Genomic DNA, 27,290 nt, shown 5'->3' with positions numbered 1-27,290 from the left:
CACAACTCACAATCCCACCTAGTTTCGTGTTGTCAGCAAACTTGGAAATATTACATTTGGTTCCCTCATCCAAATCATTGATATATATTGTGAATAGCTGGGGCCCAAGCACTGATCCCTGCGGTACCCCACTAGTCACCGCCTGCCACCCCGAAAAAGACCCATTTATTCCTACTCTCTGTTTCCTGTCTGTTAACCAATTTTCAATCCATGCCAGTATATTACCCCCAGTCCCATGTGCTTTAATTTTGCACACTAACCTCTTTTGTGGAACTTTATCAAAGGCCTTCTGAAAATCCAAATACACCACATCCACTGATTCTCCCTTATCTATTTTACCAGTTACATCCTCAAAAAACTCCAGTAGGTTTGTCAAACACGATTTTCCTTTCATAAATCCATGTTGACTTTGTCTAATCCCGTTGATATTTTCTAAGTGTCCTGTTATCACATCCTTTATAATAGACTCTAGCATTTTCCCTACTACAGATGTTAGGCTAACCGGTCTGTCGTTCCCCGTTTTCTCTCTCCCTCCTTTTTAAATAGTGGGGTTACATTTGCCACCCTCCAATCTGCAGGAACTGATCCATAATCTAGAAAATTTGGAAGATGACAACCAATGCATCCATTATTTCCATGGCTACCTCTTTTAGTACTCTGGGATGTAGATTATCAGGCCCTGGGGATTTATCAGCTTTCAGTCCCATTAATTTCTCCAGCACTATTTTTTTACTAATACTAATTTCCATTAATTCCTCCTTCTCACTAGACCCTTGGTTCCTTAGCATTTCTGGGAAGTTATTTGTGTCCTCTTCCGTGAAGACAGAACCAAAGTATTTGTTTAATTGTTCTGCCATTTCCTTGTTCCCCATTATAAATTCTCCTGTTTCTCACTGTAAGGGACCTACATTTGTTTTCACTAATATTTTTCTTTTTACATACTTGTAGAAGCTTTTACAGTCTGCATTTATGTTCCTTGCAAGTTTACTCTCATACTCTATTTTTCCCCTCTTAATCAATCTCTTGGTCCTTTTTGCTGAATTCTAAACTGCTCCCAATCCTCAGGCTTGCTACTTTTTCTGGCAACGTTATATGACTCCTCTTTGGATCTAATACTATCCTTAATTTCTTTTGTTAGCCATGGTTGGGCCGCTTTTCCTTTTGTGTTTTTGCGCCAGAAAGGAATGTATAACTGTTGCAATTCATGCATTCGTTCCTTAAATGTTAGCCATTGCCTTTCCACCGTCATGCCTTTTAATGAAGCTCCCCAATCTATCATAGCCAACTCACTCCTCATACCTTCATAGTTTCCTGTGTTTAGATTTAGGACCCTAGTTTCGGATTGGACTTCTTCACTTTCCATCTTAATGAAGAATTCTATCATGTTATGGTCACTCTTCCCTAAAGGACCCCGCACAACAAGATTATTAATTAACCCCTTCTCATTGCACAATACCCAAGCTAGGATAGCCTGTTCCCTAGTTGGCTCCTCAACGTACTGGTCTAAAAAACCATCTCGTACACACTCCAGGAATTCATCCTCCACAGTATTATTGCTAATTTGGTTTGGCCAGTCTATATGTAGATTAAAGTCACCCATGATTACTGTCGTACCCTTGTTACATGCATCTCTAATTTCCTGTTTGATGCTGTCCCCTACATTACCACTACTGTTTGGAGGCCTATATACAACTCCCACCAATGTTTTCTGCCCCTTGGTGCTTCTTAGCTCCACCCACACTGATTCTATATCTTGATTTTCTGAGCCAATATCCTTTCTCACTGTTGCTCTGATTTCATCCTTTACTAACAACGCCACCCCACCTCCTTTTCCTTTTTACCTGTCCTTCCTAAATATCGAATATCCTTGGATATTCAGCTCCCAACCTTGGTCACCCTGCAGCCATGTCTCCGTAATTGCAATTATATCGTATCCATTTACATCTATTTGTGCTGTTAATTTGTCTACCTTATTACGAATGCTTCGTGCATTCAGATACAGTGCCTTTCAATTTGTCTTTTTAACATTTTTAGACATCTTAATATTTTTTGTACTATGGCCCTATTTGTCTTACCATTTTTTCTTAGCCAGACCCTATTTTTTTTTATTTTTTTTTATTCATTGATGGGATGTGGGCGTCGCTGGCTAGGCCTGCATTTAGTGCCCATCCCTAATTGTCCTTGAGAAGATGGTGGTGAGCCGCGGCCTTGAACCGCTGCAGTCCATATGGTGTAGGTACACCCACAATGCTGTTAGGAAGGGAGTTCCACGATTTTGGCCCAGCGACAGTGAAGGAACGGCGATACAGGTCCAAGTCAGGATGGTGTGTGGCTTGGAGGGGAACTTGTAGGTGGTGATGTTCCCATGCGTCTGCTGCCCTTGTCCTTCTAAGTGGTAGAGGTTGCGGGTTTGGAAGGTGCTGTTGAAGGAGCTTTGGCGAGTTGCTGCAGTGCATCTTGTAGATGGTACACACTGCAGCCACAGTGCGCCGGTGGTGGAGGGAGTGAATGTTGAAGGTGGATGGATGGAGTGCCAATCAAGCGGGCTGCTTTATCCTGAATGGTGTCGAGCTTCTTGAGTGTTGTTGGAGCTGCACTCATCCAGGCAAGTGGAGAGTATTCCATCACACTCCTGACTTGTGCCTTGTAGATGGTGGAAAGGCTTTGGGGAGTCGGGAGGTGAGACACTCGCCGCAGAATTCCCAGCCTCTGGCCTGCTCTTGTAGCCACAGTATTTATATGGCTGGTCCAGTTCAGTTTCTGATCAATGGTAACCCCCAGGATGTTGATAGTGGGGGATTCAGCGATGGTAATGCCATTGAATGTCAAGGGGAGATGGTTAGAGTCTCGCTTGTTGGAGATGGTCATTGCCTGGCACTTGTGTGGTGCGAATGTTACTTGCCACTTGTCAGCCCAAGTCTGAATGTTGTCCAGGTCTTGCTGCATATGGACACGGACTGCGTCAGTATCTGACGAGTCTCGAATGGTGCTGAACAGTGTGCTATCATCAGCGAACATCCCCACTTCTGACCTTATGATGGAGGGAAGGTCATTGATGAAACAGCTGAAGATGGTTGGGCCTAGGACACTGCCCTGAGGAACTCCTGCAGTGATGTCATGTGATTGAGATGAATGACCTCCAACAACCACAGCCAACTTCCTTTGTGCTAGGTATGATTCCAACCAATGGAGAGTTTTCCCCTTGATTCCCATTGACTTCAGTTTTGCTAGGGCTCCTTGATGCCACACTCGATCAAATGCTGCCTTGATGCCTTTGTTAGTGCAGTCCTTTGTTTGTACGCTCTGTCCCTTCCTGGCACAATCTGGTTATCCTTACCCCAATCACTTTCCTGCACTGCTTCCTTGTCTTTTCTCTTTAGCATTCTAGATTTCTCTCCACCAGGACCCTCCCCTTATTTAGTTTAAAGCTATGTCCCTAGTTAGAGCCAGATCTTTCAGGAGTGAAGTTAGGAAACACTTCTACACACAAAGGGTGGTGGAATTTTTGAACTCTTCCACAAACAGCAATTGATGCTGGGTCAATTGTTCTTTCATCATCGCTGGGTCAAAATCATAAGGACATAAGAACTAGGAGCAGGAGTAGGCCATTCGGCCCTTCGAGCCTGCTCCGCCATTCAATGAGATCATGACTGATCATCCACCTCAACTCCATTCACCGGCCCTATCGCCATATCCCTTGATGCCTTTACTAGTCAGAAATCTATCGACTTCTGTTTTGAATATACCCAATGACTGAGCCTCCACAGCTCTCTGGGGTAGAGAATTCCAAAGATTCACCGCCCTGTGTGTGAAGAACTTTCTTCTCATCTCGCAGCGGAGAGGCGGGCTATTCGATCGAGTGTGTCAGCGCGATGTCCGTACTCTGAGAGAGCTCACAGTGGAGAGGCGGGCTATTCGATTCAGTGTGTCGGCACGGTGTCCGTACACTGAGACAGCTCGCAGCGGAGAGGCGGGCTATTCGATCAAGTGTGTCAGCGCGATGTCCGTACCCTGAGAGAGCGCACAGCGGAGAGGCAGGCTATTCGATTCAGTGTGTCAGCACGGTGTCCGTACACTGAGACAGCTCGCAGCGGAGATGCGGGCTGTTCGATCGAGTGTGTCAGCGCGATGTCCGTACTCTGAGAGAGCTCACAGCGGAGAGGTGGGCTGTTGGATGGGTTCGGCGTTCCTGTTTGTACCTCTCAATCCGATTGGCCTCTCTGTTCTTCCCCCAGGGATTGCGGGAGATGCGCAGGCTGCACAGGGACGGTGGGACCGGGTGCTGGCGATACACACGGCTGCTCTCGCCGCGCTCTGCAACGTCTCGCCGGGCACGAACGGCTGTCGAAACACCAAGCACAAGGTACGAGGGGGGCTATTCCCGGGGGGGGCGGAGGGACTGTCATTTTAAGATGGTTCTCCTGTGAAGCGCCGTGGAACATTTTACTACAATAAAGGCGCTGTATAAATACAATTTGTTTATATTTTCTCAATTAAGGTAGCTCAGTACATCAGTGACATACTCTTCACGGCGGAAAATACACAGAGAAGGACAAGATTCATAGAGGGAATCCAAGAACACACACTGTGTCTCAACTTACTGAAGGTAGGCAGATACAACAGAGACTGAGAGACACCTTTCAGTGTACAGAAATCGCCCTGAGGGAAAGGGACTGAGAGACACCAGTCAGTGTACAGATAGCTTCCTGAGAGAGAGGGGAGACACCAGTCAGTGTACAGATATCTCCCTGAGAGAGAGTGACTGAGAGACACCAGTCAGTGTACAGATATCTCCCTGAGAGAGAGGGGAGACACCAGTCAGTGTACAGATATCTCCCTGAGGGAGAGGGACTGAGAGACACCAGTCAGTGTACAGATATCTCGCTGAGGAAGAGGGACTGAGAGACACCAGTCAGTGTACAGATATCTCCCTGACCCCGAGGCCATACCTCAGGAGCCTACTGTCAACAAGGGCAGCCACCAGTCAGTGTAGAGATAGCTCCCTGAGAGAGAGGGACTGAGAGACACCAGTCAGTGTAGAGATATCTCCCAGAGAGAGAGGGACTGAGAGACACCAGTCAGTGTAGAGATATCTCCCAGAGAGAGAGGGACTGAGAGACACCAGTCAGTGTACAGATACCTCCCTGAGAGAGAGAGAGGGACTGAGAGACACCAGTCAGTGTACAGATATCTCCCTGAGAGAGAGAGAGAGAGGGACTGAGAGAAACCAGTCAGTGTACAGATATCTTCCTGAGAGAGAGAGAGGGACTGAGAGACACCAGTCAGTGTACAGATATCTCCCTGAGAGAGAGGGACTGAAAGACACCAGTCAGTGTAGAGATATCTCCCTGAGAGAGATGGGACTGAGAGACACCTTTCAGTGTACAGATATCTCCCAGAGAGAGAGAGGGGGACTGAGAGACATCAGTCAGTGTACAGATATCTCCCTGAGAGAGAGAGAGGGACTGAGAGACACCGTTCAGTGTACAGATATCTCCCTGAGAGAGAGAGAGGGACTGAGAGAAACCAGTCAGTGCACAGATATCTCCCAGAGAGAGAGGGACTGAGAGACACCAGTCAGTGTACAGATATCTCCCAGAGAGAGAGGGACTGAGTGACACCAGTCAGTGTACAGATATCTCCCTGAGAGAGAGGGGACTGAGAGACACCGTTCAGTGTACAGATATCTCCCTGAGAGAGAGGGGACTGAGAGACACCAGTCAGTGTACAGATATCTCCCTGAGAGAGAGAGGGACTGAGAGACACCGTTCAGTGTACAGATATCTCCCTGAGAGAGAGAGAGGGACTGAGAGAAACCAGTCAGTGTACAGATATCTTCCTGAGAGAGAGGGACTGAGAGACACCAGGCAGTGTACAGATATCTCCCAGAGAGAGAGGGACTGAGAGACACCAGTCAGTGTACAGATATCTCCCTGAGGGAGAGGGGACTGAGAGACACCAGTCAGTGTACAGATATCTCCCTGAGAGAGAGGGGACTGAGAGACACCAGTCAGTGTACAGATATCTCCCTGAGAGAGAGGGGACTGAGAGACACCAGTCAGTGTACAGATATCTCCCTGAGAGAGAGGGACTGAGAGACACCAGTCAATGTACAGATATCTCCCTGAGGGAGAGGGGACTGAGTGACACCAGTCAGTGTACAGATACCTCCCTGAGGGAGAGGGGACTGAGTGACACCAGTCAGTGTACAGATATCTCCCTGAGGGGGGTTCACTTTGTTTCAGTTTTTCCTTCCTTCCTATCAGTGATTTGGGTTTTGATTTGGTTCTCCCCAGGTTCTACACTCCTGTTGTCACGTGAGTAAGGATGCCTGTCAGCTCCTGGTGGGTGAGGCTCTGGGAACCTTAATAGGAATCCTGCAATCCAAGGTAGGTGATACTGAGAGGAATTCCTCCGCTACACTGTCCTTTTCCCCTCTGGGACTGGGTGTCACAGTGCGTTAGATACACTGTCCTTTCCCCCTCTGGGACTGGGTGTCACAGTGTCTTAGATACACTGTCCTTTCCCCCTCTGGGACCGGGTGTCACAGTGCGTTACATACACTGTCCTTTCCCCCTCTGGGACTGGGTGTCACAGTGCGTTAGATACACTGTCCTTTCCCCCTCTGGGACCGGGTGTCACAGTGCGTTAGATACACTGTCCTTTCCCCCTCTGGGACTGGGTGTCACAGTGTCTTAGATACACTGTCCTTTCCCCCTCTGGGACAGGGTGTCACAGTGTCTTAGATACACTGTCCTTTCCCCCTCTGGGACCGGGTGTCACAGTGCGTTAGATACACTGTCCGTTCCCCCTCTGGGACTGGGTGTCACAGTGTCTTAGATACACTGTCCTTTCCCCCTCTGGGACCGGGTGTCACAGTGTGTTAGATACACTGTCCTTTCCCCCTCTGGGACCGGGTGTCACAGTGCGTTAGATACACTGTCCTTTCACCCTCTGGGACCGGGTGTCACAGTGCGTTAGATACACTGTCCTTTCCCCCTCTGGGACCGGGTGTCACAGTGTGTTAGATACACTGTCCTTTCCCCCTCTGGGACCGGGTGTCACAGTGCGTTAGATACACTGTCCTTTCCCCCTCTGGGACCGGGTGTCACAGTGTGTTAGATACACTGTCCTTTCCCCCTCTGGGACTGGGTGTCACAGTGTGTCAGATACACTGTCCTTTCCCCCTCTGGGACCGGGTGTCACAGTGCGTTAGACACACTGTCCTTTCCCCCTCTGACTATAACGTCTCTTCTTTCTCTCTGTCCCCTGCAGGTCTCTCCGGACGATGCTACCCAGTCCCAGGCGGTGGAGCTGACTCTCTACCTCTTATCGTTACTGGTGATCGAGCTGGACCGTGTGCCCGAGCTGTGAGTTCCTCACCCTGATGGTGACCGGCGGTCGTTATATATTTGCAGTGTCCCCCCCGCCACCCACGCCACCCACCCCGAGGAATGGGTTAGGGCTCGAACGAACCCCTCTCTGAGCCATTGGAACAGGAGGAGGCCATTCAGCCCCTCCAGCCTGTTCCCCAATTCAACAAGAACCTGGGTGATCTGTGCATCGAAATAGGAGGAGGCCATTCAGCCCCACAAGCCCGCCCCCTTTCTCTGGCTCTAATCCCCTTCTTATAATCGGGTCAGTAGAATGCTACCCCCTCATTCGTGCTCCTGTTTGTGCATGAGTGGGTGTGTGTGTGTGTCTGTGTCTGTGTACCTCGATGTGTGTCTCTGTGTACCTTGATGTGTGTCTCTGTGTACCTCGATGTGTGTGTCTCTGTGTACCTCGATGTGTGTCTCTGTGTACCTCGATGTGTGTGTCTGTGTACCTCAATGTGTGTCTCTGTGTACCTCGATGTGTGTCTCTGTGTACCTGGATGTGTGTGTGTCTGTGTACCTCGATGTGTGTCTCTGTGTACCTCGATGTGTGTGTGTCTGTGTACCTCAATGTGTGTCTCTGTGTACCTCGATGTGTGTCTCTGTGTACCTCGATGTGTGTCTCTGTGTACCTCGATGTGTGTCTCTGTGTACCTCGATGTATGTGTGTCTGTGTACCTCGATGTGTGTCTCTGTGTACCTCGATGTGTGTCTCTGTGTACCTCGATGTGTGTGTCTCTGTGTACCTCGATGTGGGTCTCTGTGTACCTCGATGTGTGTCTCTGTGTACCTCGATGTGTGTCTCTGTGTACCTCGATGTGTGTGTCTGTGTACCTCGATGTGTGTCTCTGTGTACTTCGATGTGTGTGTGTCTGTGTACCTCGATGTGTGTCTCTGTGTACCTCGATGTGTGTGTCTCTGTGTACCTCGATGTGTGTCTCTGTGTACCTCGATGTGTGTGTCTCTGTGTACCTCGATGTGTGTCTCTGTGTCCCTCGATGTGTGTCTCTGTGTACCTCGATGTGTTTCTCTGTGTACCTCGATGTGTGTGTCTGTGTACCTCAATGTGTGTGTCTGTGTACCTAGATGTGTGTCTCTGTGTACCTCGATGTGTGTGTCTCTGTGTACCTCGATGTGTGTCTCTGTGTACCTCGATGTGTGTCTCTGTGTACCTCGATGTGTGTGTCTGTGTACCTCAATGTGTGTGTCTCTGTGTACCTCGACGTGTGTGTGTCTGTGTACCTCGATGTGTGTGTCTGTGTACCTCGATATGTGTATGTCTCTGTGTACCTCGATATGTGTGTGTCTGTGTACCTCGATGTGTGTCTCTGTGTACCTCGATGTGTGTGTGTCTGTACATCGATGTGTGTGTCTCTGTGTACCTCGATGTGTGTGTGTCTGTACATCGATGTGTGTGTCTCTGTGTACCTCGATGAGTGTGTCTCTGTGTACCTCGATGTGTGTCTCTGTGTACCTCGATGTGTGTCTCTGTGTACCTCGATGTGTGTCTCTGTGTACCTCGATGTGTGTGTCTCTGTGTACCTCGATGTGTGTCTCTGTGTACCTCGACGCGTGTGTCTCTGTGTACCTCGATGTGCGTCTCTGTGTACCTCGATGTGTGTCTCTGTGTAACTCGATGTGTGTGTCTCTGTGTACCTCGATGTGTGTCTCTGTGTACCTCGATGTGTGTCTCTGTGTACCTCGATGTGTGTGTCTGTGTACCTCGATGTGTGTCTCTGTGTACCTCGATGTGTGTCTCTGTGTACCTCGATGTGTGTGTCTCTGTGTACCTCGATGTGTGTCTCTGTGTACCTCGATGTGTGTCTCTGTGTACCTCGATGTGTGTCTCTGTGTACCTCGATGTGTGTTTCTGTGTACCTCGATGTGTGTGTCTCTGTGTACCTCGATGTGTGTCTCTGTGTACCTCGATGTGTGTGTCTCTGTGTACCTCGATGTGTGTCTCTGTGTACCTCGATGTGTGTCTCTGTGTACCTCGATGTGTGTCTCTGTGTACCTCGATGTGTGTGTCTCTGTGTACCTCGACGTGTGTGTCTCTGTGTACCTCGATGTGTGTGTCTGTGTACCTTGATGTGTGTCTCTGTGTACCTCGATGTGTGTCTCTGTGTACCTCGATGTGTGTGTCTCTGTGTACCTCGATGTGTGTGTCTCTGTGTACCTCGACGTGTGTGTGTCTGTGTACCTCGATGTATGTGTGTGTACCTCGATATGTGTGTGTCTCTGTGTACCTCGATATGTGTGTGTCTGTGTACCTCGATGTGTGTCTCTGTGTACCTCGATGTGTGTCTCTGTGTACCTCGATGTGTGTGTCTGTGTGCCTCTCGATGTGTGTGTCTGTGTGCCTCGATGTGTGTGTGTCTGTACATCGATGTGTGTGTCTCTGTGTACCTCGATGTGTGTGTCTCTGTGTACCTCGATGTGTGTCTCCGTGTACCTCGATGTGTGTCTCTGTGTACCTCGATGTGTGTGTCTCTGTGTACCTCGATGTGTGTGTCTCTGTGTACCTCGATGTGTGTGTCTCTGTGTACCTCGATGTGTGTCTCTGTGCACCTCGATGTGTGTGTCTCTGTGTACCTCGATGTGTGTCTCTGTGTACCTCGATGTGTGTGTCTGTGTACCTCGATGTGTGTGTCTCTGTGTACCTCGATGTGTGTCTCTGTGTACCTCGATGTGTGTCTCTGTGTACCTCGATGTGTGTGTCTGTGTACCTCGATGTGTGTGTCTCTGTGTACCTCGACGTGTGTGTGTCTGTGTACCTCGATGTGTGTGTCTGTGTACCTCGATATGTGTGTGTCTCTGTGTACCTCGATATGTGTGTGTCTGTGTACCTCGATGTGTGTCTCTGTGTACCTCGAAGTGTGTCTCTGTGTACCTCGATGTGTGTGTCTCTGTGTACCTCGATGTGTGTGTCTCTGTGTACCTCGATGTGTGTGTCTCTGTGTACCTCGATGTGTGTCTCTGTGCACCTCGCTGTGTGTGTCTGTGTACCTCGATGTGTGTGTCTGTGTACCTCGATATGTGTGTGTCTCTGTGTACCTCGATATGTGTGTGTCTGTGTACCTCGATGTGTGTGTCTCTGTGTACCTCGATGTGTGTCTCTGTGCACCTCGATGTGTGTGTCTGTGTACCTCGATGTGTGTCTCTGTGTACCTCGATGTGTGTCTCTGTGTACCTCGATGTGTGTCTCTGTGTACTTCGATGTGTGTGTCTGTGTACCTCGATGTGTGTCTCTGTGTACCTCGATGTGTGTGTGTCTCTGTGTACCTCGATGTGTGTGTCTCTGTGTACCTCGATGTGTGTGTCTCTGTGTACCTCGATGTATGTCTCTGTGTACCTCGATGTGTGTGTCTCTGTGTACCTCGATGTGAGTGTCTCTGTGTACCTCGATGTGTGTGTCTGTGTGCCTCGATGTGTGTGTGTCTGTACATCGATGTGTGTGTCTCTGTGTACCTTGATGTGTGTGTCTGTGTACCTCGATGTGTGTGTCTGTGTACCTCGATGTGTGTGTCTGTGTGCCTCGATGTGTCTCTCTGTGTACTTCGATGTGTGTGTCTGTGTGCCTCGATGTGTGTGTGTCTGTACATCGATGTGTGTGTCTCTGTGTACCTCGATGAGTGTGTCTCTGTGTACCTCGATGTGTGTCTCTGTGTACCTCGATGTGTGTCTCTGTGTACCTCGATGTGTGTGTCTCTGTGTACCTCGATGTGTGTCTCTGTGCACCTCGCTGTGTGTGTCTGTGTACCTCGATGTGTGTGTCTGTGTACCTCGATATGTGTGTGTCTCTGTGTACCTCGATATGTGTGTGTCTGTGTACCTCGATGTGTGTGTCTCTGTGTACCTTGATGTGTGTCTCTGTGCACCTCGATGTGTGTGTCTGTGTACCTCGATGTGTTTGTCTCTGTGTACCTCGACGTGTGTGTCTCTGTGTACTTCGATGTGTGTGTCTGTGTACCTCGATGTGTGTCTCTGTGTACCTCGATGTGTGTGTGTCTCTGTGTACCTCGATGTGTGTGTCTCTGTGTACCTCGATGTGTGTGTCTCTGTGTACCTCGATGTGTGTGTCTCTGTGTACCTCGATGTATGTCTCTGTGTACCTCGATGTGTGTGTCTCTGTGTACCTCGATGTGAGTGTCTCTGTGTACCTCGATGTGTGTGTCTGTGTGCCTCGATGTGTGTGTGTCTGTACATCGATGTGTGTGTCTCTGTGTACCTTGATGTGTGTGTCTGTGTACCTCGATGTGTGTGTCTGTGTACCTCGATGTGTGTCTGTGTGCCTCGATGTGTCTCTCTGTGTACTTCGATGTGTGTGTCTGTGTACCTCGATGTGTGTGTCTCTGTGTACCTCGATGTGTGTGTCTCTGTGTACCTCGATGTGTGTGTCTGTGTACCTCGATGTGTGTGTCTCTGTGTACCTCGATGTGTGTGTCTCTGTGTCCCTCGATGTGTGTGTCTGTGTACCTCGATGTGTGTGTCCCTGTGTACCTCGATGTGTGTGTCTGTGTACCTCGATGTGTGTCTGTCTGTGTACCTCGATGTGAGTCTGTGTACCTCGATGTGTGTCTCTGTGTACCTCGATGTGTGTGTCTGTGTACCTCGATGTGTGTGTCTCTGTGTACCTCGATGTGTGTGTCTCTGTGTACCTCGATGTGTGTGTCTGTGTACCTCGATGTGTGTGTCTCTGTGTACCTCGATGTGTGTGTCTCTGTGTACCTTGATGTGTGTCGCTGTGTACCTCGATGTGTGTGTCTCTGTGTACCTCGATGTGTGTGTCTCTGTGTACCTCGATGTGTGTGTCTGTGTACCTCGATGTGTGTGTCTGTGTACCTCGATGTGTGTGTCTCTGTGTACCTTGATGTGTCTGTGTACCTCGATGTGTGTGTCTGTGTACCTCGATGTGTGTGTCTCTGTGTGCCTCGATGTGTGTCTCTGTGTACCTCGATGTGTGTGTCTCTGTGTACCTTGATGTGTGTCGCTGTGTACCTCGATGTGTGTGTCGCTGTGTACCTCGATGTGTGTGTCTGTGTACCTCGATGTGTGTGTCTGTGTACCTCGATGTGTGTGTCTGTGTACCTCGATGTGTGTGTCTGTGTACCTCGATGTGTGTGTCTCTGTGTACCTCGATGTGTGTGTCTGTGTACCTCGATGTGTGTGTCTCTGTGTACCTCGATGTGTGTGTCTGTGTACCTCGATGTGTGTGTCTGTGTACCTTGATGTGTGTGTCTCTGTGTATCTTGATGTGTGTGTCTGTGTACCTCGATGTGTGTGTCTGTGTACCTTGATGTGTGTGTGTCTGTGTACCTCGATGTGTGTGTCTGTGTACCTCGATGTGTGTGTCTGTGTACCTCGATGTGTGTGTCTCTGTGTACCTCGATGTGTGTGTCTGTGTACCTCGATGTGTGTGTCTGTGTACCTTGATGTGTGTGTCTCTGTGTATCTCGATGTGTGTGTCTGTGTACCTCGATGTGTGTGTCTGTGTACCTCGATGTGTGTGTCTGTGTACCTTGATGTGTGTGTCTCTGTGTATCTTGATGTGTGTGTCTGTGTACCTCGATGTGTGTGTCTGTGTACCTTGATGTGTGTGTCTCTGTGTACCTCGATGTGTGTGTCTGTGTACCTCGATGTGTGTGTCTGTGTACCTCGATGTGTGTGTCTGTGTACCTCGATGTGTGTGTCTCTGTGTACCTCGATGTGTGTGTCTGTGTACCTTGATGTGTGTGTCTCTGTGTATCTTGATGTGTGTCTCTGTGTACCTCGATGTGTGTGTCTGTGTACCTCGATGTGTGTGTCTGTGTACCTTGATGTGTGTGTCTCTGTGTATCTTGATGTGTGTGTCTGTGTACCTCGATGTGTGTGTCTGTGTACCTTGATGTGTGTGTCTCTGTGTACCTCGATGTGTGTGTCTGTGTACCTCGATGTGTGTGTCTGTGTACCTCGATGTGTGTGTCTCTGTGTACCTCGATGTGTGTGTCTGTGTACCTTGATGTGTGTGTCTCTGTGTATCTTGATGTGTGTGTCTGTGTACCTCGATGTGTGTGTCTGTGTACCTCGATATGTGTGTCTGTGTACCTCTGTGTGTGTCTGTGTACCTCGATGTGTGTGTCTCTGTGTACCTCGATGTGTGTGTCTGTGTACCTCGATGTGTGTGTCTCTGTGTACCTCGATGTGTGTGTCTGTGTATCTTGATGTGTGTGTCTGTGTATCTCGATGTGTGTGTCTGTGTACCTTGATGTGTGTGTCTCTGTGTACCTCGATGTGTGTGTCTGTGTACCTCGATGTGTGTGTCTGTGTACCTCGATGTGTGTGTCTCTGTGTACCTCGATGTGTGTGTCTGTGTACCTCGATGTGTGTGTCTGTGTACCTCGATGTGTGTGTCTGTGTACCTCGATGTGTGTGTCTGTGTACCTTGATGTGTGTGTCTCTGTGTATCTTGATGTGTGTGTCTGTGTACCTCGATGTGTGTGTCTGTGTACCTTGGTGTGTGTCTCTGTGTACCTCGATGTGTGTGTCTGTGTACCTCGATGTGTGTCTCTGTGTACCTCGATGTGTGTGTCTCTGTGTACCTCGATGTGAGTGTCTGTGTACCTTGATGTGTGTGTCTCTGTGTATCTTGATGTGTGTCTCTGTGTACCTCGATGTGTGTGTCTGTGTACCTCGATGTGTGTGTCTGTGTACCTTGATGTGTGTGTCTCTGTGTATCTTGATGTGTGTGTCTGTGTACCTCGATGTGTGTGTCTGTGTACCTTGATGTGTGTGTCTCTGTGTACCTCGATGTGTGTGTCTGTGTACCTCGATGTGTGTGTCTGTGTACCTCGATGTGTGTGTCTCTGTGTACCTCGATGTGTGTGTCTGTGTACCTTGATGTGTGTGTCTCTGTGTATCTTGATGTGTGTGTCTGTGTACCTCGATGTGTGTGTCTGTGTACCTTGATGTGTGTGTCTCTGTGTACCTCGATGTGTGTGTCTGTGTACCTCGATGTGTGTGTCTGTGTACCTCGATGTGTGTGTCTGTGTACCTCGATGTGTGTGTCTCTGTGTACCTCGATGTGTGTGTCTGTGTACCTCGATGTGTGTGTCTGTGTACCTTGATGTGTGTGTCTCTGTGTATCTTGATGTGTGTGTCTGTGTACCTCGATGTGTGTGTCTGTGTACCTTGATGTGTGTGTCTCTGTGTATCTTGATGTGTGTGTCTGTGTACCTCGATGTGTGTGTCTGTGTACCTCGATGTGTGTGTCTGTGTACCTTGATGTGTGTGTCTCTGTGTATCTTGATGTGTGTCTCTGTGTATCTTGATGTGTGTGGCTCTGTGTACCTCGATGTGTGTGTCTCTGTTCGGGTTGCAAAATTGTGGGAATTTTTAAAAAAGGAAACTTTCCATGGGAATTTTCGGGAATTTTGGGAATTTATGGGAATTTTGAGTTTTTTTGCACACTGATGGTTTTTGTCTCTGTCCCTTATATCATCTGTAGTGTATGTACCCGTCTACCTTTAAGAGAACTATTGTATGTAACCGTTCACCTTTAAGAGAACTACTTTAGGTGTGGCACTACTTTGTTTGGCTTCTGTATACTGTAATACCGACGGTGACCACACCAGTATATAAGTGTTGTGTCAGGATTTATTGGGCAGATTCGCCCTGACCTTCGAATAGTAAAGTCCTGTTTTAAGTTACTCTGGTAGTCTGTGTATTAATTAACTAAACAACCCACAGACTTTACAGTGGCGACGAGTCCGATCGTACCCTGCGGCAACAATACTTCCGAAGCAGTTAACGAGCGTCGAGAAGAGGCAACCGCCCTCGTCGTTCTGCTGGGAGAAAACTCGAGGCTGCAGAACTAGAAAGGAGGAAGAATTTAGAGACAAAGACTTCCATCAGCAACAGGCACTGACTGTCCCTTCTGCCACGGTGAGGAGCGAGCCGATCAGCACGAGAAGCAAGGCGGCCACGGTGACTGTGAGTAAGGGAAAGTAAAAAGAATAACCGGAGGATAAGGGCAGTGCACTCGACCACGGTCGAGGGGGAAAGGAGCCGGACAGAAGTCGGGTCCAGAAGCGCTGAGACTGGGGCAGCGTGGAGCAAGGAAGCCGCGGTACAGACAGGCTGGGGGACGCAACGGCGTCGTGAGACAGCTAGACCGCGACCGGTGAAAAAGGCCGGGCAGCGACCGAAGCCACGAAGCGCTGCGACCGGGAACGTAGGCGCGGGAAGAGATAAACTCAGCCGCAGCCGGGGAGGGAAGCACCGGACTGCGAGAGGGCTGGGAGGCGCGATTGGGAGCCGAGCGAGCGGGAGAGGCAGAGCCGACCAAGGGAGACTGAGCGAGAGCCAGTCCAGCGGCTGAAACTGTTCTCCGTCAACGGGGTGTACCCAGCGCCGGTAGAGCCGAGCGAGCGGGAGAGAGACAGAGCCCGAGCAAGGGGAACTGAACGAGAGCCAGCCCAGCGGCTGAAACTGTTCGCCGTCAACGGGGTGTACCCAGCGCCGGTTGCCCTGCCGAGAAAAGGGAAAGCACTGAAGCCGACGCGCAGGCTGTGAACCTGAAAGCCAGCGGCCGTCGCCCGTGGGGAAAGTGTACCCCTCCCGCCAGGGAAGAAACGCAGGAAGCCGCCATTAGGCGGGGAAGAAGACAGAAGCGGGAAACCGCCATTGAAGTGGGCGGGGAGAGAAGATAAGCGCGGGAAACCGCCATTTTCGCGGGAACCGCCATCTTGGAAAAAAAAAAAAATTTTGAAGAAATAATTCGTGGTGTTTATCAGGAAGAGAGGAAGATGCCTAAGCGTGGTAACATCAACGATTTTAATTCCGAGGTAGAAGACTGGGCCACGTATGTGGAACGCATTGAGATCTATTGTGAGGCCAATAAAATAGAAGAAGATGACAAAGCTATAACCTTGCTAAACTCGATGGGCGCGAAGACATACGGGCTCTTGAAGCATCTACTATCACCGGCTAAACCGGCGGATCAGACTTTCGATGATATTGTGGCTGTTCTGAAGGATCACTTGAACCCCACACCGTTGATGTTGGCGGAACGATTCAAATTCTATGCGAGAACGCAACGGAAAGACGAAAGCAACGCAGAATACTTGGTCGAACTGCGTAGACTAGCGAAATACTGCCAGTTTGGAGGGAATCTGACAGAGGCATTGCGAGACAAGTTCGTGTGCGGATTGGCAAAGGAAGGAACGCAAAAGCGACCACTCGAAGAGAACGACCTTACGCTTGACAGGGCTGTCCTTATTGCAGCATCGCACGAAGCCGCAGCGAAGGGAACTGCGGAAATGCAGCTAAAGACAGCGGCACTCAGTGTGGATCAAATTACCTCGACAACAACAAAATGCTATCGTTGTGGGAAGACAACACACGACCAGAACCAATGCTGGTTTAAGAACCAGGAATGTAGGAAATGTGGCAAACTGGGTCACATAGCTAAGGTATGCCGGTCAGGGAAGAAGACCAACAACCAAAGGACCAACAACCAAAGGAAGCCATCACAGGAAAAGTACAACAAGGTACACAAGGTGGCTGAGAAGAGTTCAGACGAACAGAATTCGGACTCAGACCCAAACGGCCAGGAGCTGGGTAGTCTGAGAATTCACAATGTGAGTAAGGAAGCTGACCTACAAACTATCTGGGTCATGCTAAAAATAGCTGGAGTCCAAGTGAAAATGGAGTTGGACACTGGATCAGCTCTATCAGTCATAAATCGAAGGGATTACCACCAGCTATTCTCACATATACCCTTAAGAGATACCAAGTTCGTATTGCAGACATACACGGGGCATAAAGTATACCCCATGGGAAAGATAAGAGTCAAGGTGAGAGATAGGGGTAAAGAACACCCAAGAATGAACTTATACGTACTACCTGAGGGAGGACCACCACTTCTAGGACGGGAGTGGATCAAGAAAATAGACATGGAATGGCACTATCTAAAAGCCATAACGAGTGAGGACTCGGTGCAGACAATCAGCTCAGATTCTGAATCGGATGACGATAAGACCAACCCAAATGTGAAGGACAAGGCTAAAATGGACTTGCCGACTAAGGTTGGAAAAACGAAGGCATGCAGAAAGGCTTATGCTCCAGAGAAGAACAAAGTTTCAGAACAGATCTCCACCGAACAACGACAACATAGTTTGACAGAGAATTCTGAGTCTGTTCAGTTTAAGGACATATCCATGACGGAAGAACACCGAGCTCGGACTCAACTTTATTTCAAATTACGACAACAATTAGAACAATTGAGTTACCGTCTCGTACAAGAGATGAAAACAATGAAAAAGTTCTATGACACCGAATGGGAGAATCTGGAAAGACAACAGAAGCAGCTAGCTCAAGCAGAGAGCGACCATAGAGCCATCGTGACCAATCACTGATCACATCTCCCTTATGATGTTCAGGAGTTAGAATATTTGCAGAAAGAAGCAAATGAAGAGGAATCTTCAGGAAGCCGGGATTTTATTCCAGTTCTTCTCTGCGACTCCTTACAAGCAGAGTTTGAGAAGTTGAAGGAACAGTATGAACAGGCCCAGGCTACAATCCTGGAGGGGGTTAACTCGGCAACCTCCGAAAAGCTAGTTTCAGTGGAAGCATATGAGCAACTAAAGGTTGAACATGAGCAAGAAGTCCAAAGGCTGCAGGAAATTCTTGATGCGCTCAAGGCCAAGACAGACTCATCGGTAGAAGTTCCATCCATAGATGAGAAATTAGAGGTGAAAGACATGGCAGAACATGAAAGTCAAGATGTCCAAGAACTCATAAAAATATTGAAGGAAACCCAAGACAAATATGAGGCGGCAATGACCGAGGTTCAACAACTTGAAGAACAGATTCAACTGGGAATTCTTTCAGTGAAAGAAAAGGCAACTGTAAGAAACACAGAGACTGTAAGAATGGCCCCTGAACATGAGCTAGAGAGCATCAAGGCGCAACTTCTCCGAGCGCTTAAAGCCAAAGTACAAGAGAAAAAAAAAAGGTGAAAGCATTGGAGGAAAAGGTGGATGAAATGGAGAAGACTCTGATCCACAGGGTCCCCGTGGAAGAGTTAACGGTCAGCCAACTCCTTCATATGCTGAGAGACAAGACTCTGCAATGGGAACCATTTGAACACGAGCTTCAATCTTCAAAGGGAAGGGGTTCGGAGCTCTCAAAAGTTTGGGGAATAGTTGAGGTTGCAACACAGATTTTACGGGGCTGCCGAAAGTACGCTGAATCACGTCAATGTGAACTACAGAATGTTGAAACAGCTGCTCCAGCAGAAGGATTGAATAGCCCGATCAATCAATCCCCGATGGAAGGGGAAGTATTGGAATCACAAATGAGGTCATTAGTGAAGGATTGGCAGGAAACCCAGGAAGAGCGGGATGAATATGAATGCATGAAGAAGTCTCTTCAGGAAAGATGTCTAGGGAGGGAACAACAGTCGGCTAACGTCCAGTTGGGTAAGGAAGAAGTAGCAGGCCCTCTCGCTAGACTAGCTCAGGACGACACCGAATATTACCATGACCTGTTGAGTGACACGGAATATTACGATGACTTGGTCTGCCCAGCTTGTGATGAAAACTCCCAAAGTGCAGAAATCAGGATGAAGCACTTAAAGTCTAAGGAACATAGGGAGATGGTGGCGCTACAGCTGGCAGCGGATAAGGGAGCCCCGAGAGTCTCCAAGAAGCAGAAAAGAAGAAGACGAAGCAGAAGACGATAACCATCTAAATCATTATCACTTCTATCAGATCATGCACGTGGGCCCTACGAAGGGGGCCAAATCAGTTGGAAAGTAGGAAAAATTACCAAGGCAGTCCAGCTGTTTGTAAAAGTCAGCACTGCTGGTTCAGCAGGACGGAAGTTCAAGCTGTTAAGCCAAGGGAAAGACTATTGGATGAGTCACGCTAGAAATGTGAACCGGCTACACCACAGAGATGTTGTTCGGACCGAGTCAAGACCAGAGACTGAATCTGTGAACTGTTCCTGCAGAGACTGAATCTGTGAACTGTTTCCCGCAGAGACTATATCTGTGAATTGTTTTACATGAAGTTGATTATATGTTATGTTTAATGGGGAATAAGTATGTTGTAAGCTAAAAAGGGAGGATTGTAGTGTATGTACCCGTCTACCTTTAAGAGAACTATTGTATGTAACTGTTCACCTTTAAGAGAACTATTTTAGGTGTGGCACTACTTTGTTTGGCTTCTGTATACTGTAATACCGACGGTGACCACACCAGTATATAAGTGTTGTGTCAGGATTTATTGGGCAGATTCGCCCTGACCTTCGAATAGTAAAGTCCTGTTTTAAGTTACTCTGGTAGTCTGTGTATTAATTAACTAAACAACCCACAGACTTTACATTATCTTTGTCGTCAAAATAGACATACTGTTCCATACAAATAAAAACAGGCTTTCAAAACTTTATTTAGGTTATAATTTTGAACTTTATTGAACCCCCATAAAAAAGACCCATCTAAAATAAAATAAAAAGAGCGTCAGCTTATTTAGCCTGTAATTTGTCCTTATTTTGTCCCTTTGAGTCTACTACTCATGAGTCTTCTGAGTCTTCTACTCATCATTGCTCCTCCTGATTCTCTGACTCTGGCTCTGACGTGTCCATTTCCACCTCTGTGTCACTGTCTAGCTGTGTGGTGGACACTTCTGTATCTGGCTCAAAAAGTTGTAGGTTCGCCCGGATAGCCACCAGTTTCTCCACTCTCTTGTTAGTCAGCCTGTTGCGCACCTTTGTATGTGTATTCCCAAACAGTGACCAGTTTCGTTCAGAGGCTGCTGATGAAGGTGGGATTTGGAGTATCACCGATGCAATAGGTGACAGGGCCTCAGATGCACAAAGTCCCTTCCACCAGGTATGTGCACTGATATGCTTGCATGATTCCCATATCCCATCCCCATTCCAAAGACCTTGCTTGGCAGAGAACTTTGGCAGACTTCCCAGAACTTTTCCCACATCCAGATTGAGGTGGCGTGAGAGGGTAGAAATCACACTGTAAGCGCTGTTGATCTGTTCTCCAGAAAGTATTGGTCTCCCAACATGCTTTGGGTCCAGCATGTATGCTGCAGCATGAATCGGCTTTACACAAAATTCTTGACGCGTCTGTATGAATTGAACAATTGCCTTCTCCTCTGCTTTGAGCAGCAGGGATGTGGGTAGGGCAATGCTGATTTGTTCTTTTAAATCAGCAAAAAGCCCGAGAACATCTGACAAGGCAGCGTCATCTCCTTCAATCTGAGCAATTGCAGGTGCTACTGGTGAGAGTAGTTTAAGGCTGCTAACCACTCTCTCCCAAAACACATCATCCAGCAGTATTTTCTTGATGGTGGTTTCCATATCCCCAGACTGGGATATTGCCATTTCTTGCAGCGACTCCTTACCCTCCAGAAGGCTGTTGTACATTATGACAACACCACCCCACCTCGTGTTGTTGGGCAGCTTCAGTGTGGTGTTCTTGTTCTTTGTCATTTGCTTGGAGTTGTAGGTTGCTGCAACTACCTGTTTTCCCCTGACATACTTAACAACTTGCTTGGCTCTCTTGTACAGTGTTTCCATGGTTCTCAAACCCATGATGTCCTTGAGGAGCAGGTTAAGCCCATGAGCTGCGCACCCAATAGACGTAATATGAGGGTAGGCCTCCTCCACTTGAGCCCAAGCAGCCTTCATATTCGCAGCATTGTCAGTAACTACTGCAAAGACCTTTTGTGATCCAAGATCGTTGGATAAATGCTGCTGCATCTTTGTGGCATTCTTTACATATGGCTTTCTACAGTGTTTGCACATGTACACAGTCTTTCCATCTTTAATGTCTGGGGTAAAATGCTTCCACACATCCGACAGTAAACGTGGCATTGTTCTATGCAGAGAAATAAAGGGCATTCATCTCTGTGTCGAACTGTGGTCGATCAGCACGATTGCAACAGGGTGAGTACATTTTTGCTGATGCTCCATGTGATGGAAGCATGACCTGTACACACACGACGCTACATCACCAATAGTGTATTATTTTGTATATTTTAAATTGAAGGACAACAGAGTTCAACAAGTAACTGGTTTATTTGGTATAAAGTCTGATTTACTTACTGCATCATCACAACATCAGCAGAAAACAAAATGACTTCCCTCAGGACCCCTAACCTGGATCTTAAAAAAACTATAGCAGTCTTACAGATGCCTGCAGGCCAATCACAATTCGATATGCAAATATTACAAATAGAGGGAGCTAATTGCTCATCCACTCATCCAACCAACCAGGACACATTTGTTCACAGTCACACACAAAACTTGTAATTATTAAAACAAGCCAAGTAAGAAGATAAACATATATTGATTAAGAAATTCCTTAATAATTAAGATTCCATCTCTGTTAGTAATTTTAAGAGAGGACCTGTGGGAAAAAAAAGAAAGAAATACAAAAAAAACAATATTATGCTAGCATGTGCTTTTTTGGGCAAAATTCCCAAAATTCCCAAGCTAAACTTCCCGTGGAAAATTTCCGGAAATTTACCGGAAACTTTCCACCCCTTTGCAACCCTAGTCTCTGTGTACCTCGATGTGTGTGTCTGTGTACCTCGATGAGTGTCTCTGTGTACCTCGATGTGTGTGTCTCTGTGCACCTCGATGTATCTCTGTGTACCTCGATGTGTGTCTCTGTACCTCGATGTGTGTCTCTGTGTACCTCGATGTGTGTGTCTGTGTACCTCGATGTGTGTCTCTGTGTACCTCGATGTGTGTGTCTGTGTACCTCGATGTGTGTCTCTGTGTACCTCGATGTGTGTGTCTGTGTACCTCAATGTGTCTCTGTGTACCTCGATGTGTGTGTCTGTGTACCTCGATGTGTGTCTGTGTTCCTCGATGTGTGTGTCTCTGTGTGCCTCAATGTGTGTGTCTGTGTACCTCGAGGTGTGTCTCTGTGTACCTCGATGTGTGTGTCTGTGTACCTCGATGTGTGTGTCTGTGTACCTCAGTGTGTGTGTCTGTGTACCTCGATGTGTGTGTCTGTGTGATGTGTGTGTCTGTGTACCTCGATGTGTGTCTCTGTGTACCTTGATGTGTGTCTCTGTGTACCTCGATGTGTGTGTCTCTGTACCTCGATGTGTGTGACTCTGTGTACCTCGATATGTGTGTGTCTGTGTACCTCGATGTGCGTCTCTGTGTACCTCGATGTGTGTCTCTGTGTACCTCGATGTGTCTCTCTGTGTACCTCGATGTGTGTGTCTGTGTACCTCGATGTGTGTGTCTCTGTGTACCTCGATGTGTGTCTCTGTGTACCTCGATGTGTGTCTCTGTGTACCTCGATGTGTGTGTCTCTGTGTACCTCGATGTGTGTGTCTCTGTGTACCTTGATGTGTGTGTCTGTGTACCTCGATGTGTGTGTGTCTGTACCTCAATGTGTGTGTCTCTGTGTACCTCGATGTGTGTGTCTCTGTGTACCTCGATGTGTGTGTCTCTGTACCTCGATGTGTGTGACTCTGTGTACCTCGATATGTGTGTCTCTGTGTACCTCGATGTGTGTGACTCTGTGTACCTCGATATGTGTGTGTCTGTGTACCTCGATGTGCGTCTCTGTGTACCTCGATGTGTGTCTCTGTGTACTTCGATGTGTCTCTCTGTGTACCTCGATGTGTGTGTCTGTGTACCTCGATGTGTGTGTCTCTGTGTACCTCGATGTGTGTCTCTGTGTACCTCGATGTGTGTCTCTGTGTACCTCGATGTGTGTGTCTCTGTGTACCTCGATGTGTGTGTCTCTGTGTACCTTGATGTGTGTGTCTGTGTACCTCGATGTGTGTGTGTCTGTACCTCAATGTGTGTGTCTCTGTGTACCTCGATGTGTGTGTCTCTGTGTACCTCGATGTGTGTGTCTGTGTACCTCGATGTGTGTGTCTCTGTGTACCTCGATGTGTGTGTCTCTGTGTACCTCGATGTGTGTGTCTGTGTCCCTCGATGTGTGTGTCTCTGTGTACCTCGATGTGTGTGTCTCTGTGTACCTCGATGTGTGTGTCTGTGTACCTCGATGTGTGTGTCTCTGTGTACCTCGATGTGTGTGTCTCTGTGTACCTCGATGTGTGTGTCTGTGTCCCTCGATGTGTGTGTCTCTGTGTACCTCGATGTGTGTCTCTGTGTACCTCGATGTGTGTGTCTCTGTGTACCTCGATGTGTGTGTCTCTGTTTACCTCGATGTGTGTGTCTGTGTACCTCGATGTGTGTCTCTGTGTACCTCGATGTGTGTGTCTCTGTGTACCTCGATGTGTGTCTTTGTGTACCTCGATGTGTGTGTCTCTGTGTACCTCAATGTGTGTGTCTCTGTGTACCTCGATGTGTGTGTCTCTGTTTACCTCGATGTGTGTGTCTGTGTACCTCGATGTGTGTGTCTGTGTGTACCTCGATGTGTGTCTGTGTATCTTGATGTGTGTCTCTGTGTACCTCGATGTGTGTGCACACCTTGTAGATTACTGCAAGGCAGCGCACACACACACAGCTTGGAGGGAGCGAGGGAGAGCGGGCGCCCGAGAATGGTCGTGCGTCTGGAGACCAGGATCCGATGCCCCTCACCATTGAATATCCCGCTGACACTGACCGTTGAGGCGCCCCTCTGGGCGAGGTACTGGTGGCGTCCAGTCCCTGTGGGCTGAGATCACGGCTGGGGGGTCCGCGCCCTGTATGGGCCGCGGGGGATTTCACGTGGGAGGTTTGTAGCTGATCAGCCAGGGCGCAGATGTCCCACACACCCCTTCAGGCTCTCACTGCTTCTCTCCTTCTTACAGGCTGGAGCATTCAGTCGGCGCCGTCACCTCGATCTTCCTGCGGTCTCCTGCTCACACTGTAAGTTCAACCTTCATCCTCTTTCGGCGGGAGGGGAGAGATCAGGGGGGATTGGAGCGAGAGGGGAGACGGTGGGCAACCCCTGGGGGAAAGGGCTTCGCTCACTTGCTCTAACTAACTCTCATCTCTGAGAAAGAAGACCGTGGGTTCGAGGCCAACGCACACATCAGAGACCCGAGCCCCATAATCCAAGCTGACACTCTCAGTTGCCAGTACTAAGGCAGCGCTGCACTGTCGGAGAGGCAGTACTAAGGCAGCGCTGCACTGTCGGAGAGGCAGTACTGAGGGAGCGCTGCACTGTCGGAGAGGCAGTACTGAGGGAGCGCTGCACTGTCGGAGAGGCAGTACTGAGGGAGCGCTGCACTGTCGGAGGGGCAGTACTGAGGAGCGTTGCACTGTCGGAGAGGCAGTACTGAGGGAGCGCTGCACTGTCGGTGGGGCAGTACTGAGGGAGCGCTGCACTGTCGGAGAGGCAGTACTGAGGGAGCGCTGCACTGTCGGAGAGGCAGTACTGAGGGAGCGCTGCACTGTCGGTGGGGCAGCACTGAGGGAGCGCTGCACTGTCGGAGAGGCAGTACTGAGGGAGCGCTGCACTGTCGGAGGGGCAGTACTGAGGGAGCGCTGCACTGTCGGAGAGGCAGTACTGAGGGAGCGCTGCACTGTCGGAGGGGCAGTACTGAGGAGCGCTGCACTGTCGGAGGGGCGAGGGCAGTACTGAGGAGCGCTGCACTGTCGGAGGGGCAGTACTGAGGGAGCACTACACTATCGGAGGGGCAGTACTAAGGCAGCGCTGCACTGTCGGAGGGGCAGTACTGAGGGAGCGCAGCACCAGAGGGGCAGTACTGAGGGAGCGCTGCACTGTCGGAGGGGCAGTACTAAGGCAGCGCTGCACTGTCGGAGAGGCAGTACTGAGGGAGCGCTGCACTGTCGGAGGGGCAGTACTGCGGGAGCGCTGCACTGTCGGAGGGGCAGTACTGAGGGAGCGTTGCACTGTCGGAGGGGCAGTACTGAGGGAGCGCCGCACTGTCGGAGGGGCAGTACTGAGGGAGCGCTGCACTGTCGGAGGGGCAGTACTGAGGGAGCGCTGCACTGTCGCAGGGGCAGTACTGAGGGAGCGCTGCACTGTCGGAGGGGCAGGCCTGAGGGAGCACTGCACTGTCGGAGGGGCAGTAGTGAGGAAGTGTGCACTGTCAGTGCGTCAGTACTGAGGGAGCGCTGCACTGCCAGAGGGGCACTACTGAGGGAGTGCCGCACTGTCGGAGGGGCACTACTGAGGGAGTGCCGCACAGTCGGAGGGGCACTACTGAGGGAGCGCCGCACTGTCGGAGGGGCACTACTGAGGGAGTGCCGCACTGTCGGAGGGGCACTACTGAGGGAGCGCCGCACTGTCGGAGGGGCACTACTGAGGGAGTGCCGCACTGTCGGAGGGGCACTACTGAGGGAGCGCCGCACTGTCGGAGGGGCAGTACTGAGGGAGTGCCGCACTGTCGGAGGGGCAGTACTGAGGGAGCGCTGCACTGTCGGTGGGGCAGTACTGAGGGAGCGCTGCACAGTCGGAGGGGCAGTACTGATGGAGCGCTGCACTGTCGGTGGGGCAGTACTGAGGGAGCGCTGCACTGTTGGTGGGGCAGTACTGAGGGAGCGCTGCACTGTCGGAGGGGCAGTACTGAGGGAGCGCTGCACTGTCGGTGGGGCAGTACTGAGGGAGCACTGCACTGTCGGAGGGTCAGTACTGAGGGAGCGCTGCACTGTCGGAGGGTCAGTACTGAGGGAGCACTGCACTGTCGGAGGGTCAGTACTGAGGGAGCGCTGCACTGTCGGAGGGTCAGTACTGAGGGAGTGCTGCACTGTCGGAGGGTCAGTACTGAGGGAGCACTGCACTGTCGGAGGGTCAGTACTGAGGGAGTGCTGCACTGTCGGAGGGTCAGTACTGAGGGAGTGCTGCACTGTCGGAGGGTCAGTACTGAGGGAGCGCTGCACTGTCGGAGGGGCAGTGCCCGGTGTTCTGAGGTGAATAGTTATCCCTCAATCAACATCACTAAAATACAGGTTATCTGGTCATTATCACATTGCTGTTTGTGGGAGCTTGCTGTGCACAAATTGGTTGTCTCGTTTCCTACATTGCAACAGTGACCACACCTCAAAAGTACTTCATTGGCTGTGAAGCACTTTTGGACATCCTGAGGAGCGACAGAAATGTGCTCCAATCCGGTCCCTTCGACGATATTACTTGAATTGAGGCCCTGGAGTCACTGACTGACTCTCCAGCGGAGACAGATTTCCCCCATTTACTTGATTGAAACTCCCTCTAACGTTGACCTCCCCCATCAGATCTCCTCATAACCTTCTCTGTTCTGATGAAAGGAGCCCAAGTTTCCTTCGTCTCACAACAACAGCCCCTCGCACACGCACACACACAGGCCCTGTGATCACGGTGAATCCCTTCGGGACCATCTCCATCTCCATCTCCATCTCCACACCATCCTTCTCGATGTACTTTCACCCACTGGGAAGTGTCCGCAGGAGAGCGAGCGGCAGCGGGATAAACAACAGGCTGTCAGCACATCCATCTCAATGTCGGCTACCTGGAGTGGACATAGTGTTCCAACTAGAGTCTAACGTCTCTCCCCCTCCCTCCCTCTCCTCCCCCTCCCCCACTCCCTCTCCCCCTCCCCCACTCCCTCTCCCCCTCCCCCAGTCCCACTCCCTCTCCCCCTCCCCCACTCCCTCTCCCCACCCCCACTCCCTCTCCCCCTCCACCACTCCCTCTCCCCCTCCCCCACTCCCCTCTCTCCCGCCCCCACTCCCTCTCCCACTCCCCCTCCCACTCTCCCTCTCCCACTCCCCCCTCCCACTCTCCCTCTCCCCCCCACCATTCCCCCTCTCCCCCTCCCCCACTCCCCCTCCACCACTCCCTCTCCCACTCCCCCACCCCCACTCCCTCTCCCCCACCCCCACTCCCTCTCCCCCTCCACCACTCCCTCTCCCCCTCCCTCTCTCCCGCCCCCACTCCCTCTCCCCCTCTCCCACTCCCCCTCCCACTCTCCCTCTCCCCCCCACCACTCCCCCTCTCCC

General features: G+C 49.9%; 1 protein-coding gene across 1 annotated transcript in view; it reads left to right on the top strand.

Annotated features, from left to right (window-relative positions):
• LOC147080981 (serine/threonine-protein kinase 36-like) overlaps positions 1-24,344 on the top strand; it is a 69,368-nt gene extending 45,024 nt beyond the window's left edge. Inside the window, exons 8-12 of the mRNA XM_085981000.1 lie at positions 4,236-4,363; positions 4,499-4,606; positions 6,297-6,389; positions 7,276-7,370; positions 24,158-24,344. Of these exons, the coding sequence (XP_085837126.1) occupies positions 4,236-4,363; positions 4,499-4,606; positions 6,297-6,389; positions 7,276-7,370; positions 24,158-24,329 (596 nt within the window). The 3' untranslated portion in view covers positions 24,330-24,344. The remainder of the gene's footprint in view (positions 1-4,235; positions 4,364-4,498; positions 4,607-6,296; positions 6,390-7,275; positions 7,371-24,157) is intronic.
• The last annotated feature ends 2,946 nt before the right edge of the window (positions 24,345-27,290 follow it).

The sequence above is a fragment of the Somniosus microcephalus genome, unplaced genomic scaffold, assembly GCF_052327205.1.
Source record: "Somniosus microcephalus isolate GS21.2 unplaced genomic scaffold, FLI_Smic_1.0 scaffold913, whole genome shotgun sequence".
Lineage (NCBI taxonomy): Eukaryota > Metazoa > Chordata > Chondrichthyes > Squaliformes > Somniosidae > Somniosus > Somniosus microcephalus.
Note: the sequence above shows the minus strand (reverse complement) of the source record. Positions and strands in the feature narration are given on the sequence as shown.